The following is a 16,922-nucleotide window of genomic DNA, read 5'->3' on the forward strand; positions in this document are numbered from 1 at the left end:
TGTACTTATTTTTCTCCTTTGAAGTTGATGGTTACACTACATAAATCATGTCATATATTAGTACTTTTTATGGTACAATGGCATATATTTGAACGGATCAAGTTTAGAATATGGATGAAGTCTTAATGATTATATTACTTGACTATATGACATTTGTAGTATTAATAAATCTTTAAATATCATAAATAAGGCATAGAGTGGAACGAAGGAAAAAGGAATTGATAGAGGCAAATAAGTCTCACATTTCATATGCACGTGTTGAACTATATGATATATTTTTGTGGTGCGCGCTATCGAATTGGCCGCACCCTCTAAGTTTAATGTCGTTTATGCTCAAAGGTATGACATGGGTGTGCTTGTCTAGGTTGAGATCGGCAATTGAAAATGAAAAGTGTGGTGGTGTGTACATAAAACAAAGTTTTGGACTTTTGGTGATTTTGACCTAAGCTTTAAAAAACTTACTCCGTCCCTGAAAAATTGTCACCTATTTCATTTTTCGTCCGTCCCTAAAAATTTATCACCTTTTATTTTAATCATTTTTGGTAGTGGACCCCATATTCTACTAACTCATTCTCACTTACATTTTATTATATAACTAATATATAAAAGTAGGAACCATATACCACCAACTTTTTCAACCCACTTTCTATTACATTTCTTAAAACCCGTACCGGATCAAATGGTGATAAATTATTGGGGATGGAGGGAATACTTTATTTCTCTCACATCTTCAAAATGTTGAACACATATATAGACTATAAAACTTTCTACTCCTATCTTATATGTTCTATTTATTTAGATATTTTTCTATAGATATTTTAGATATTCTTACTACATGATTCTAGATATAAAATAAAGGCCATTTTTGGTTGCCAGGATTCTGTCCGGGAAAGTAATCTGATTCCTTAAATTTTAAATTTTTGTGTTTGTTTCGGTTTTTAATCAAACTGAGAAAGTAATCAGAATCCGAGAACAAGGAAAGTTAGTACTCCCTCCGTCCCGGAGTATTAGACTCACTTCTTTTGGGCACATGATTTAAGGAATTGATATTTAAATAGTTGAAGTGGAGAGAGTAAAGTATGAGAGAGGGAAAAAGTAGGGTAGAGAAGAGAGAAAAAAATAGGTGGAGAATAAAATAAGATAGATGCTTTTTGCTAAAAAAGGAAATTAGTCTAATATGTTGGGACATCCCAAAAGGGAAACTCGGTCTAATACCTTGGGACAAAGGGAGTACAATTTTCCAAGATTCTGAATCCTAACTTTTCTTAGGTATTCTTTTCCTCAGTATTAGGATTCTTACATATTTAAGCAATATAGTATAGTTTTTTATTATTATTAAATAAAATATTTTTAAAAATATTTTATAATTATAAATCAGTCTTAATTTCTCTATAATAAATAACTATAATTAAAATTATCATAATTATAACTATATTTTATAATAATTCATAATAGTAATTAATAATTTATTTATAATTATATAAAATAAATTATATAATAAATAATAATTATTATATTTTATAAGTTAATAATAATCAATAAAGTCATAGTGCAATTTTAATTTATAAAATTTATTCAATTATAATATTTGTAAATATTATAATTATAGTATAATAATTATTATATTTATTATTATAATAAATGAGTATAATACTCCATGTAACTATAATTATAATTATATTAGCATATATTACGATGGATAATCCAAATTTAAAATCCATCGTAATAATAAATATAATAATATAATTATTATTATTTATAATTAAAAATTTATTAAAATTTTTACAATATTATTCTTTTTTACAAATAAAAAATTAATAAGTATATTTTTAGTTTGATGTTTAAATTAAATATAAATTTAAAATCTTGACATTATCCAAACACAGGAAAGTAAAGTTACTAGGAATCATATTCCCGGGATTCATTTTCCCAGGAATCATTTTCCTTGCCAACTTTACTTTCCCGTCAACCAAACATGGCCAAAGTGTTTCCATATGACATGCTATCATTAGAATAACATTTCCAATAAATATTATTGGTTCATATTCTCTTTTAGATATAATTATATTTTGAGTAATATATTTATAATAAAATTTACATACTTCTCATTTTGATAATTTGAGTATAACTCCAACAATTCAGTACATTAGGCCGTATTCGATTTAACATATTAATAGTGAAATACTATATATGATCAACTTCATATAGATTTTATAACTAAATTAATATTCCCTCCGTCCCACAAAAGATGACACACTTTCCTTTTTAGTTTGTCCCACAAAAGATGTCACATTTCCCTTTTTGGAAAAAGTTCTCTCTCACATGAATATAAAAATTATATTTTCTCTCTCCATTTAACACACAAAACAAAACCTCCTAAAATCCCGTGCCATTTTCAAAGTATGCCAACTTCTCTGGGACGGAGGGAGTATTAGATTTTATGTTGTTTTTTAATTGCCAAAATCCAAAATAATTTTTATAAGGGATTTGGTTAATAAAATTATTAACAAGATAAGTAAGTAGTTTAACTTTATTTATTTTAAACATTATGAATCAATTTTAACTAATTGATTAACCCGTTAGATAAATACATTATAAAATAATTATTTGATCTAATCAAAGTATTAATAAAAACTTATTAAATTATTGCAAAACATTAAATATTCAGGCAATACACTTTCGTCAAATCTCATTAAACAAGAACAATAAATAATTAATCACCAGAGCTCTAGCATATCGTATTTAATCAATTAGCAACAAACTCCCATTATTGTCTCTATTGAAAATTCGCCCCAAAGATCCTCTCAAAAAACTAGACTTTAATTTTCTCTATTGAAAATTAAATATGGGTTAAGATATGATTTGTTTATGTTGAATGGAGGTGAGATGATTAATATGAAAAGATAAAGATTAGTTAAAGAGGCGAAGAGTCGGTTGAGTACAGGTGTCGGATCAGTAATGTGCATGGTGTTGAGTTGGTCTCACCCTTCCCCTTCATTACACCTGTTCTTGTCTTGCTCACTGCAACTCTGCATTCATGGACACCTACAAGCTTCCCACCCCCTTCCTTTTTTGCACTAAGCTCCTCTCCTACTGCACCCCGCCCTTCTTCCGGCGTATGGGCGGCGGCGGCGGTGGTACACCCCTCCTAGGGAGGGTTGCCATGGGCGTGGCCGCGGCCGCCTACGTTTTGATGGTGCTGATCGCGGCCATGGTTGCGGCCGCGGTCATAGGCTTCGGGCTGGTCAATTCGTGGGCGGAGCAGCCGGTTTACGTTAAGGAGAGCGTGCAGTTTGATTACAGCGACGCTCATCCCACCGCCCTCTTGACCTTCACCAACGGCCCAGCCGTGCCGCCCGGCCACACCGTCTTCGTCACCTTGTCCCTCCTGATGCCCGACTCCGATTACAACCGAGACGTCGGCATATTTCAGCTGAGCGCCGAGCTGATCTCGGCGCAAGGAGGCGTGATCGCGAGGTCGAGCCATCCGAGCATGCTCCGTTTCTGGAGCTGGCCGATCAGGTACGCCCGCACGTTTCTGATGGGCGTCCCGCTGGTGTTCGGGGTGACGAGCGAGACGCAGAGGGTGACCTTCCCGGCCCTGAGGCACAAGGAGGCGGCGTATCCTCGGACAGAGGACATCCGCCTCACCTTGTTCCCGAGGGCGGGGACTACGGCCCTCCCGCAGTTCTATGACGCGGAGGTCGTGGTGCGGTCGCGGCCTCCTTGGCTCAAGGAGGTCGTGTATCGCTGGAGGCTGACCTTGTCGGTTTGGATGAGCTTGTACGTTTTTGTGATGCTCGTCATGTTCCTCGTCTTGTTTTTGAAACCTTTGATTTTCCCGGCCACTCGCAGTGGGGGGAAGCGTTACGAAGAGGTGGAGCCTCGAGAGGCGGCGGCGGTGGAGGAGAGGCAAGTAGTGTCTGAGTCTCTAGAGAGATGGCAGACGAGGAGAAGTAAAAGGAAGGCTGCCCTTCTTCAAGCATCTAGCATCACCTGCAGCCTCCAAGAAGGCTCTGGTGATTCTGAATCTGTTTGCTCCTAATTTTTACTTCACACCACACTCACATACTAGTGTTATAGAATGAATGGTTAGTCTTTGATTTACTGTGTAACAAATTTTCTGCTTTCTTTTTCAAATGACCAAATTAAATCTCTGCATCACAAATTCCTAATCTGTACAAACTTCCAAAAATGGAAAAGATACAGAAAGCCTCCATCTTAGAAAATTTTCCTCTTTGTCTCAATACAAATTTATGGAGATAGATGTAAAATAAGATAAACATGAGCAACACAAAATATGACTCAATCGAATAGGTAGTCTAGGTCCCCATCCAAATCAAAGAGACAATTTTACTATACAAGCAATTAGGATAAGAAAGGCAACAACAATTTTTCTAATTCTCTTAGAAATGTAGGTGGAGGTTATAACAAGTGCCATCTTACAATCAAATGAAAAGCGGATTACCATGGTCTTTTTTCTATTGCTTCAAACCCATCTTCAATAATCATCTCCAGACCTTCATTCTTCACCAACATACACATTCCCCTTCAAGCACACAACTAGGCCTCGAGGCTCCATAATTCTCCACCTTTTCCTATACAAACTAGAACTAAATAGTAGTACCAAATTCATACAACCACCCCACAGTATACATACCACCCTTAACTGCGCCCACAAGCAAAGATTCATATTAGGTACAAAAATGAAGCACAGGTCCCATGTGGACAATCTTTCAAGAACTGATATGTGCAGTTCAAATGGAAATCAAGAAACTTCACAGCATAGCAATTATCAACACACAACTCTGCATTAAACTGAAACATGCTACTGTTGGAGCTCTCAATCATCCCTATATTTGGAACCCGATCACTGTCTTCTATATTTTGTTACAACACATCCAGAGAATTCAACACCCAAGAAGCCCTATTTCCTTTAGGCAGGCAGGAGAGGGAAGTCCTGCTCCTGCATCACCCCTGAAACTATAATTACTTGACACTGAATAACTAGCTGATGACGATTACAAGATATTCCTGGTAACATTAGTTGCACTCAGCTATTACCACATAAATTACTATCTAGGAGTATTATGTAAGATCTACACTCTACAGAGCTTAGCAGGGCTGAGCTACAGGATGCTAAATGGAGGATGTAAACAAAGGAACCAATTCTCCTTGAGGTATCTCGTATGTGTTTGTACTTTGTAGATGCATAAGAGACAACTAAACAAACTATTACATGTAAATTAAACAGCTGATAGCAAATAACACTAAAGAATCTAGGAAACTGACCAGCCATGGACTGAGGAGGGACTGAACTCATGCAAGATTTTTTATGAAAGTTATCACCGGATGTAGTTTAGCAATACCACAAAAGCACTAATATGGAAAGTGACAGCCAATAATCACACCAAATTAAATGCTCCAAGATAATAATCCGACTCAACTGATTCAACATTAACATCTAAGGAACTCCAACCACCACTCTTAGTGAGACATTATGATATGTTTCAACAATACACTACTCACATGAACAGGCGGCACACTCTTCAAATGGAATTTGCCAATAATAAAGATCAATATCTAATTAGTAGTCAATACATCATGCAACCACAAATATTGATATAAGCAACCTACCATTGGAGTAAAATTTTGGTAGAATTATCTCATTCTTATCTATCTTCATAAATGAAACTCAAATTCTAAAAAGCCATTGTTTAACTTCAGTGCAACATAACCGCTGCGCTCTACATTAGGTAAAACTTCGTTGCATCGATAAATATTGGCATAATCAGAGGCAAATTAAGAGTAATATCGATTAGCAGAAAAAACACACAAGAAGAAGGATGGATTTATAAATCCAGCTAAGGCAGCTGCAAGTATGAATACACAAGTCAGAAACAAGCATGATAATAGAGCAATAGACAATTATTGGATAACCACGGACAATAGGCAGCTGCAGCAGCTCCTTCTCCTTTCTCTCTCTCGCTCTCCTGTTGGATTGCAAAAAGAGAGTAGAATCAGGGGGAAAGGGAAATAGAAAAGTTCACTTCTTCAAGCTGCCGCGGACGCCAGGCTTAGGCTTGGAGGAGGTCTCGGCAACGACGGTGGAGTGGAGATTATTGAGCTTGGAATCGTCGAAGGGGATCTTGGGATGGCGAGCATCGTGGTGGATCTGCATAGACTTGATGTCGGGGGCAGTGACCTTGCAGAGGGGGCACTCGAGCTTGGCGTGGCCGCCTTTCTCTTTGCCGGTGCGATCGGCGAGGCCGGCCTTGCCGCCGCCGCGGTTGGTGGTGGCGGCGTCGAGTTTGGCGGCAAGTTCCTTGGCGGTGTGCTTCTTGGGCTTGGCTTTTCCGGTCATGGCGAGCAGATTTTGATTTGGGGGCGAAACGGAATTCAACAATTCAAAGGAACTTAGCCCTACCTACTGTATATACTCTCATGTCCTATTTATAATTCATTTTACAACCATTTATGTTTAATAAAGTTTGATAATGCATGTCATTTATCACTACCCAATTTAAATTGATTACTACTTAGTTAATGAGTACCGATTGAATTATGGAAAATTTTGTTTAGTTTACATAATTCTTCATGTATACTTTTTACATTATTATGTGAAATTAAGAATGAAAATATGAAAAAATTATGCATTAAAATTGTAATTAAATTTATCTAGGATATTGTGATTTATTCTATAGAATTAATTTTACCTACTTATAGCTACGTGTGGTAACATTTTGATTTATGTATTGAACTAGTTTTATACATAAAATATTAATGTATTTTTCAATATTTATTATGTTTGGTATTTCATATATTTGTGTATGTATACATACTGCCTTCATTTTAAAAAATATTGAAACTTTTGAAACGACACGTATTTTAATAAAGTTAGTAAAGTGAAAAATATACTCCCTCCGTCCGCGAATAGGAGTCCCGTTTTTCTATTTTGGTCCGTCCACGAATAGGAGTCCCGGTTCATAATTACCATAAATGGTAAAGAGGCCCCACATTCCACCAACCCATTCCACTCACATATCATTTAAAACTAATATATACAAGTGGGACCCCTATTCCACTAACTTTCTTCCACTCACTTTTCTTAACATTTCTTAAAACCCGCACCGATAAGAAATGAGACTCCTATTGTTGGACGGAGGGAGTATAAAAAAGTGATTGAAGTATTATTTCTGAAGAATGTGTTCCACCTCATTAGAGAGAAAAAAAAATCTTAAGATAGAAACTTTCTAATTTTAAGTGTCGAACTAGAAATTGTTTCCATTTTTAAAATACTATAATGAAATCCTTACAACCAAAATTTTCTGTGTCCACCCTGCTCCTATAATTTATTTTCTCTTATTCCCTCTCTCTCATTTCTTATCTCTCATAAAATGACAACAATTTATATTTATTCCTATACTCTAGGATTTACTTTATTCAAAGCAACCTAACTAATGTTAAATTTATAGTAATAAAACTGAAGACATTAAAAAAAAGGTACTCTAGTATTATTCTTATATATTGATCTATGAATGAAATCTCAAATGTTTTGCTTTTATGTCTTTTTATTCTTTGGATTTGATATTTGATATTCATATGCTATCTTATGTTATTTGTGCTTTCTTTGCTACATGATTCAACAAATTTATTTTTGATTGTCTGTTTTGGATAGATTCATGGTAAGATAAGAAGATGACATAATCCATTCTTCCTATAATAAAAGTCATGTTTTGCTAATTTCGATCTGTCCCCCAATAAGAATCCTCTTTCATATTTACCGTAGATGGTAAGTAGGCCCCACCCACTTCCACCAACTTATTCTACTTACATTTTATTATAAAACTAATGTATATAAGTGAGACTCATATTCTACTAACTTATTCAATTCATTTTCCTTTACATTACTTAAAAACTCGTGCTATAACCAAATAAGACTCCTATCGCGGGAGGGAGTGAGTATATTTTATTTATACACAATACTTGTTTGAAAAAATGAATTCATTCTTAGTTTTTTCTTGTAAAATACAAAATCAGTAAACTAATATTCAATAGAACATCAAGCACTTCAAAGGAATAGAATAAAACTTTCGATACGCTCTTCCAAAGATATCAAGACCAAATTACTTTATTAAATTGTGATATCAATAACATATGAAAAAACAATGTTTCAAAAGCGGATCTCCAAGACAAAAAATTGTTTATCAAATTATCTTTGAGAAAACTGATTTTCTCCCTCGAATCAATTATCAAATTGCTGCATTTTATAAACTCTTGTTCCATCTCTTGAAATTGTTTACACTCCTTGGACATGTGTGGATATGCACTTGGAAAATAAATGCTAATATGTGGCATGTATACATCCTTCCGCCATCGCCACAAAATATATCTTTTGCTGACATGATCTTTTTTTTGAATACCAATACCTTCAATATATGACAACGCAAATTACCTTTGCTCTCGATTCTCTTGCAATTGCACTCAAAATAGCCCCCATCAGGCCGATGCTCAACAATGAAATGTAGCTCGTTGGGAGATGGATACTTGCTCGATGTACGTGTCTCAGTAATATCATATCTATCCATAGCACTACTATCAGACTCCAACAAAATGATATTGCAATTCCAAATCTTCTTCACTTGTTTCTGAAGTAGCTCCATAATATTATTAGTGTACACCTTAGCAAATTGTGATTCCCACTTAAACTTCGACACACAAGTGATAGGCTTGACTTCGTTGAATATTCTGCTTGAAGCTCTTTCCGAATTTTATCGATGATACAAATCCCATATTGCTCAACAAAGATTTTCAAAGTACTCCTCGAATTGAAGTAATTATCGAAGAATGCATGCATTGACTCACTTCTTTGAGTCGACATCATGCCAACCCAAAAGATATGCTTTGAGTATATTGGCACCCAACTTTGCCTTATTTCATACAAGTTTTTGATCCAATTGTTTTTTTCAAGTTATACTTAACTTGAAAATGGAGCCAATTCTTTTCAAATTTCGGAACACTAAAGCTGCCATGTATCACTTGATTGAAATCCAAACAAGCCATTTCAAAATTAGCGATACCTTTGAATTTCTTGGAGCTCTTCGAAACAATATGCCACAAACAAAAGCGGTGGATATTGTTAGGCAATACTTCTCTCAATGCAATCGTAATGCTTTCATCTTGATCACTCAAAATTGCCGTCGGTTGGACACCTCCCACTGCATCCAACCGATTCGTAAAAAACCATTTGAATGATTAACCCCCACTACAGTTCCAAAAGGCATATTGTGTTGATTGACGAGATAAGTCATATCAAAGCTCACGACGTCATGGAAATATTGGTATGCAGCCCGACTCCGCGGATGAATCCACATGGCATGGCGAAGTCTAGAGTCATTGCCAATTTCGATCAGATAAAAGAAGTCTCTATCATTTTGCTACAGCCTCTTAAACATCTGTTGAATGGCATTAGCATCTCCATTTCCTAGTCTTAACCTCCGCATCTTGTCAACATGATTTCTGCAATCTCTCGCCGAAGCTCCTAAATTAGATGGTATGCCGGCATGAACTTCCAACGTTCTTACACGCTTACACAACCTTGATCTTGCACGGTCATATGCCTCTAAAAGGACCTTCAAATTAGTTGATAGGTGCCTATGTTTCGACATAAATTCAGAAAGTTGTGGATCTAGATGGTGGTTATGCTCATAGCAAAATGTTGAAATCTTCCAATTGTCGTTGTCCCATTTTATCGCATTCAAACGAGCAGGACAATTGATTTCATATTCCTCTACTTCATGTTGTAGGCCTGTTTGTGTAGATCTGAGACTTGGAATGGATCGGCTCCGTTTCTCTACATGATGGCCAGACCATCCATAGGTCTCGGGCCGTCGCGTATTGTGATACTTCATTTATGAGACTAGCTTCGATGTTGTTGATAATCCAGTTGCCATTTTGGATAATTGGAGTCAGTGGTTGGAGGAGGGTCTATAACTCCATTTATGTGAGATAATAGACCCTTCCTTCCTATGGCTCGTTCCATTAGCGTTTTCCACATGGGATAGTTATCCCCATTGAGTTTACTTTGGACATGCACCTCTCCCAATGATTCTGGTTGGTTTGAGGGAGGAGGTGGTGGTTGTTCCTGATTCTTGGGTGGTGTATTGATTTGCCTGAGGAACTCGGCAAGCTAGGCAGCAAACTCCCCTGGGAAATTCATTATCGGTTGGTTTGTGTTTGTAGTTTCCGAGTCAGATTCTGACATGGCTATTTTTTATTTTTGCTGGTAAAAAAAAGGTCGGGGAAGGTATTCTAGGGACATTGATGAGTTTTTTATGAGTCCCTCACCCTCACAACCTCCTGCTCTGATACCATCTTAAAGATGGTAATCGAGAGAGGCATTGTGTAAAAGATAATTCATGGTGGCTTAAGCTTTGTAGAGAAGAGAGAAGATTGTATTATTGTGTTGTATTTGAAGGGGTTACAGATACTCCCTTTTATAGGGATATTACTACTCTAGGAAATACCTCCATCACTCTGTCAGTACTTGGTATTAGCCGTTTGGTTCCATCTTTTGACATTCTCATCCAACCTTTTTTGTTAAAGGGTAAGTAACCTAATTGTTTTATTTGGTTCGTAAGAGAAATGCTAACGACATTAGTCTTGATTAAGATCCAATGTTACAAAATAGATAGATCAAACCTTGCCATTGAAATTTAATGTCGCAACGTAAATAGAACAATTAGTGAATTATTGCCATCTAGTAACTATTTTATTTGTAACGAAAATATTAATGACATTAGTCTTGATTGTTGCAAAATAGATGGATCAATTAGTGATTTAATAAAAATAAAAATACTAATGACTTTAGACTTCATTTATTAGAAAAATCTTAATAACAATAATCTTTGGTTAAATGGTATTTTGAATGTGCTTGTTATTTGACATTGCAAATAAATTTATTCTCATCCAACCCCTTTAATGATGTTAGCATTTGATTAAATAATTTTTTGAATATACTTATGATCTAATATTACAAACAAGATAGATTTAATGACAAAATCACAAGAAACAAACAAAGAAACCAAAATATATATATAAAAAAATTTATCATCTTGTTCATTTAAATGAAATGTGAATAGAATGAGTTAGTGATATGTGTGACCTATATATCATTTATAATATAAGTGAACCGAGACTCTTATTCGTGAACGGACAAAAAATGATACTCCCTCCGTCTCATTTTAGGAGTCCCGGTTTACTACTTTTGGATGTCCCACTTTAGGAGGCCCGGTTGGAATATTCCATAATTGGTAATAGGCCTCACATTCCACTCACCTTTTTCCACTCACATTTTATTATAAAACTAATATATAAAAGTAGGACCCACATTCCACTATCTTTTTTCACCAACTTTCCTTTATATTTTTTAAAACTCGTGCCGAACTCAACCGGGACTCCTAATGTGGGACGGAGGGAGTATAAAAGTTATCCCATTCATAAACAAAGGAAGTATCATTTTTTTATAAAAATAACAAAACTAGCTAAATGACAAGTAAATAATATATTAACATTATAGGAGTATGTTTATTGGTATGACATCGAACAAACTCTCGATAACATCACATCATAAAATTATAAATATAAGTTATATATCGCTAAAATTTTATAATGTGAGTAACATACTATTGTCATGTAAAATAACACACGCACATTTTTTCAATTTAGTTAAAGTGGTGATTGAAGCATTAAAAGTTGTGTTGTTGGTAGAGAAATATCCAACTTTTTTTCCACTCCAAGCAATATTAATTTATTGAACATTCCAAATTTGGGTATCCAAACGTCCATATTTCACTATAAAATAGTGAGTCCTATTCTCACACTCCACTTATTCTTCATTTTACATTCCAGAACAAACTCAAGTAATTTTAGGTATCCACTCCATATTTTACTACTCAGTGAGTCATATTCTCAAACTCCACTCATTCTTCATTGTAATTTCTTAACCAAACACAACTAATTTTGGATATCCAAACGTCCATATTTCAATAGTGAGTCCTATTCTCTACATTCAACTCATTCTTCATTGTGAACAATGGTTGATCATAAAAGCTCCAAACATACCACATTCAAGAAAAATACTCCCACAAAAAGTCTCAAACCCAATACCCCAATTAGGAACCTAACTCCCAAAAGGGAGTATGCTACAAATGTACTCCCTCCGTCCCACAAAGATAGTCCCACTTTGACCATGCACGGGTTTTAAGAAATGTAATGAAAAGTGAGTTGAAAAAGTTAGTGGGATGTGGCTCATACTTTTAAAGTTAGTTTTATAATAAAATGTGAGTAGGAATGATTTGGTGGAATATGGGGTCCACTACCAAAAATGGTAAAAGTGAAATGGGACAAACTTTGTGGGACGGACGGAAATGGAAAAATGAGACAATCTTTATGGGACAGAGGGAGTACGATACACGAATAAAGAAGAAAAAGTTGAGCCTTTATGAACCATCTCTCTCCAAAAATTTGGAAGCCATGTGTAGGAGCCTCAAAGAAGCCTACACAAACTTGAAGAAAGAAGTGAACAAGTTGTTCCGCCGGCTGTCATCGGTTGGTAACGACCAACCAATTGGTGGCTTGCTATTGGACAACCCCCCTTTGTTGAAGTTGTATGATATATTTATGGAGATGAAGTGGGATACTCACAAAAGGATCAAGAAGGAACTTCCAGCCTATTCCCTGTGCTGTTAACCCAAGATAGCTCAAAGGATGTTTAATTAGGTATACTACTAGTATGTTCTAAGCATTTCGTTTATTTTGTTTTCTGTCGAATTTATTTCCTTCTAATGCAGTATGTTTTACAATGTTCTAAGTAGTTTATTTTCTTCTTTGGACTTATTTTGTTTTCTGCATTATGATTTCAATATCATATTCTTAGTATTTGTCTTATTTAATGTAATTGGTGATCTTCATTATGTATTTTTTGCAATGTGAAAGTCTCCATTTGTTTGCACAATAATTTTGAGCTAAAATTGATGGAAATATCATTCCTCAACTCCAATAAATCAAAGATAAAAGTTTAAAAACTTGGTGGACGTTGAGTTAACCCCAACAACTAATTAAGACTTTAATCGAACACTTGGTGTGTAGCATCATTCTAAGTACTAAAATAATTGGCTATTTGTTTTTATATATTTTAAGTTAATTTCTGTTTATTTTCGCTCTATTCGTGTATTTAACTTGTTTCATCCTACGACCGACAACTTTATAACTTCAATTCCTGTTCTTTTATCTATCATTTTATTTTTCTTTAATTCTCATGTTCTTATTGTGGTGGGGACTTTATTTTATCACTCTCATCCAATTTACTTCTTTCTCGACACAATTCTTCATTCTCAGTGTTTTTTATCAATGCTTCCCAAAAGTTAATGAATGCCAAATTATTCACTCAATTCATGTGACACATCAATGGATTTATGCAATTAATTTTCTTGTCAAATGAGTTTCTACTAATTTTTTGAAAATCAAAAATAATTTTTTCAGATATATTTTCACATCAATAATATGAATGAGAAGTTGTTTTCAATAAGAGCCCAAAGAGGGAAGATGACCAACTGATTTTGAAGGAGAGAAAATCGTAACAATGTGAATATGAAAATAGACGAGAGAGACTGCTTATAAAAACTTATACTCCTATAAAAGAGAAGAAATAAAATTAATGATATAATTCCCACATTGGCGGAGTCCTTATTTTCAGGTATATAATGGTGTGATAGAAAGAGAAAGAAAATTAATTCTCTATATAGTGGAGAATTGATCGAGCGTTTATTTTGAGCGATATATATTGTCTACTTTGTATTTTTCCTCTCAATAATCAACTCCTCACCACTTCATCTTTGTTCTACCTTTTTCCAGATGTCAAATTCAATTCCGCAAAGTCTTATCCTTCGTTCTTGGGAAAGAAAATTAGTTCTCTATACAATTCACACCATGCATGTCAAATATAATTGCGACCATCATCAACACTACATGTATTCAACCAGTTCATACCACACATGCCAAACCTACATGAATTCCGCCTCATCACCATACACACTACTTTGACATGCATAGTTTGAATTTATACCATACATAATAAACACATTCGATATCTGAAAAATACAATACTGAAATAATATATTGTGAAGATGATCCAAAATCTCATTCCCAAAGTGAAGAATAAAATAAGGAGACGAGAGTAGAACTTCAGTGGCGACTCTGACGTTGCACTAGCACGATAATGGTGATAGAGAGATAAGAGAAATATGCTTTCCAAGGGATGCCAATACAATCTAAAATACTGACTTGAATCATTCGCTAAATTTAGAAGATTATGTTGAAAATATCTAACCTGATGAAAAATGTAGTCCCATTAAGCCTGCAAATAGAAAACAAGGTTAGCTTCTGCATGTTCTCCTTCATTCTCTCCATATTTTTGTTTATCGTTGTGGCTTGCTCAAGTGGGATTGTCAAACTGATCCGGATGGCCAATTATGCACTTTCTACCTGCAAGTGCCGGTAAGTGGGTCCAGTGGAAACTCAGGCTGATCAACTTGACTTAGTCCGACTTGAGTGAAATGAATGGAGGAACTCAATAGTGTTTTCAAAACCTTAACCCACAATATTATTAACTATTATTGGGAAGTAAGGATCAATCCCACAAAGATGATGTGTTTTACATTTGTTGTTGGATACGAAAGTGGGTTAAGTTAAACTACTTGACTTGAGAGACTGAACTAACTAAACTGATTGACTTGCTACGACTTAACTAAATCTACTTGCTCAACTCAACTAAAACTTTCCCGAAATGGGCAAACAGCATAAAGTGGACGACTACCAGTCTCCTGCAAAAAGTACTGTAAAGTAAAACTTTTCTAACAACTTCATCTTCTTCACAGAATCAACATGAACAACAGAGTAAAGCAGATCGGAACAGTTGCTAAAAAACGAAACATCATAACGATTTACAAACTTAAATCTACTCCTAATATCTAAATTAAGACTACGTAAACAAGAAACTAAACCATTATCATGCAGAAATAAGACATTAGCTACTAGATCTAAACATCCTAAACAACTTACTCATGATTTCCTTTACAACTAGATAGAAACATAAATTAAAAACTCAGATCAAACCACATCCAAACACTTGAGCTAAGATATGCATCATAAATTAGAAACCGAAAGCAGATCTGAAATACCATGCATGAAAACAGAACATATCAACTAGAAGCGAAACCATAACTCTAAATTTACTAAATCAAAAACATCAAAAGTCGATAACATCAAAATGTAAACTAAAAACAAACAAATGAAAGCAGAAATTATTTCATCGCTCTTTCTGGAAGCGGTATTACAGAATCAAAGTGATTTAATTGATAAAACCAACACCAAACTATGACTAAACTAAAACAAGAACCAAGTGTGTAATCTACGGGATTCTGGAAGATGAAGTAAAATGAGCTCCGATTTCAGCCCTAGAAGAGAGCTGAATCCCTAAAGATGTCTCTCTAACGACCGTGAGACCCCCCTTTCCTCGTGTTGGGCTCTGATCCCTTGGGTACCATCCTCTCCGAAATGTCATTCCTACCCTTCACTTTGTGGTGTGGTCTTTTAGCTCTATCTTCCATGCGGAAATTCTTGTTCGCTCAATTTAATTCTGACTTGATCAACTCAGCGCTGCAGTTTTTGGCTTCATTCCTTGATCCGTTCATCCGCCCAACTGATTTGTTCATTTACTGAATATGGCGAATTTTCACACACATCTGGCTCAAAATTGGATGTTAGTTTACAGAATTTGATGCAATTTTATGATAGAACACATGCGTGAAACGAACCTCATCACAAACCCATGTGTTTACCCTAGCTGTAACCAACACGTCAAGACTGATTGGGTACAAGTTTGACATGCATGGTATGAGTTGCCAAATTTGAATAGAAAACTCAATTTTACAGCAATTGCAAAAACTACTACTCCCTCCGTCCCCTATTAATTGTCCACTTTTGCCATTTTTGTCCATCCCTCATTAGTTCCACTTTCAGTTTTTACCAAATGATTAGTAGGTCTCACATTCCACTCACATTTTATTATAAAACTAATATACAAAGTGTGACTCATATTCTACTAACTTTTTCAACCCACTTTCTTTTATATTTATTAAATTCCGTGTCGGAACCAAAGTAGACAATTAATCGGGGACGGAGGGAGTACAACGATAAAACCAACTACAATGAACTAATTCATACGAGCATATGTACTCTATCTCTATTCTCTCGTATATATCTCTGGTTGTTGAGTTTATTGAATCCTCTGATATATCAACCCAACACTGAGTCACCTTCATGTATTCCTCCATGGTGTAGTCAGTACGCCTCACGGCGTACTCGTTGTTGGGATCGTTGGATGGTAGTGGGACTGGGACGACTGGCGCCTTTTCTTTCTGCGCCATCTTCTTCTTCCTCCTCGGCGACTCAGGAGCAGGAGGTTGTCCACAACTCGGCTCCATGTCCTCAACCTGGTAGGCGTCGGTGTTGAAGAACGGATCGAACTTAGAGTCAGAAACGAAAGTGGACCGCAAAGATCTAGCAGTCTCAACCCGATAGTCTTCGAGGTCGGGCCAACGGGCGCTGCCCCCACCCCCGCCGTCAAACATCGGCATATCGTCGTCGACACTATGCGGGTTTTGGAATTGACTCAGATCCATACTTGGAAGTGTGAAAGTGAGAAAAGAGAAGAGAAAGAGAGTAGAGTAGGGAGTATTGTGTGAAAGTGTGTGAAAAAGATAATGAGGATGAAGTATTTATAATGTTTTAAAGAATAAAAAAATATATATATTAAAATTGAAAAAGCGTCGAGATCGGGCTCGGGGCACGCCCCTGCAATA

The 16,922-nt window shown here is 35.6% G+C and overlaps 3 protein-coding genes across 3 annotated transcripts; 1 reads left to right on the forward strand and 2 right to left on the reverse strand.

The window, feature by feature from the left end:
• Positions 1 to 3,008: 3,008 nt before the first annotated feature.
• Positions 3,009 to 4,140, forward strand: LOC125213639 (Putative adipose-regulatory protein (Seipin)). Its single transcript, XM_089068875.1, has one exon. The coding sequence runs from the start codon at positions 3,038 to 3,040 to the stop codon at positions 4,043 to 4,045; it is 1,008 nt and encodes a 335-aa protein (XP_088925001.1). The 5' UTR covers positions 3,009 to 3,037; the 3' UTR covers positions 4,046 to 4,140.
• Positions 4,141 to 5,837: 1,697 nt separating this feature from the next.
• LOC125213640 (protein METHYLENE BLUE SENSITIVITY 1-like) lies at positions 5,838 to 6,435 on the reverse strand. The gene has a single exon (XM_048114292.2). It carries the CDS (start codon positions 6,362 to 6,364, stop codon positions 6,047 to 6,049), a length of 318 nt encoding a protein of 105 aa, XP_047970249.1. The 5' UTR covers positions 6,365 to 6,435; the 3' UTR covers positions 5,838 to 6,046.
• Positions 6,436 to 9,437: 3,002 nt separating this feature from the next.
• LOC148931021 (uncharacterized) lies at positions 9,438 to 9,911 on the reverse strand. The gene has a single exon (XM_089066685.1). The coding sequence runs from the start codon at positions 9,909 to 9,911 to the stop codon at positions 9,438 to 9,440; it is 474 nt and encodes a 157-aa protein (XP_088922811.1).
• Positions 9,912 to 16,922: the final 7,011 nt, after the last annotated feature.

This window comes from Salvia hispanica, chromosome 3 (genome assembly GCF_029641045.1).
Source record: "Salvia hispanica isolate PSC_SH4W2 chromosome 3, Shi_PSC_v1, whole genome shotgun sequence".
Taxonomy (NCBI): Eukaryota; Viridiplantae; Streptophyta; class Magnoliopsida; order Lamiales; family Lamiaceae; genus Salvia; species Salvia hispanica.

Coding starts and splice junctions, on each gene's coding strand:
- LOC125213639 (XM_089068875.1), top strand. CDS start 3,038: ATGGACACCTACAAGCTTCCCACCCCCTTCCTTTTTTGCACTAAGCTC.
- LOC125213640 (XM_048114292.2), bottom strand. CDS start 6,364: ATGACCGGAAAAGCCAAGCCCAAGAAGCACACCGCCAAGGAACTTGCC.
- LOC148931021 (XM_089066685.1), bottom strand. CDS start 9,911: ATGAAGTATCACAATACGCGACGGCCCGAGACCTATGGATGGTCTGGC.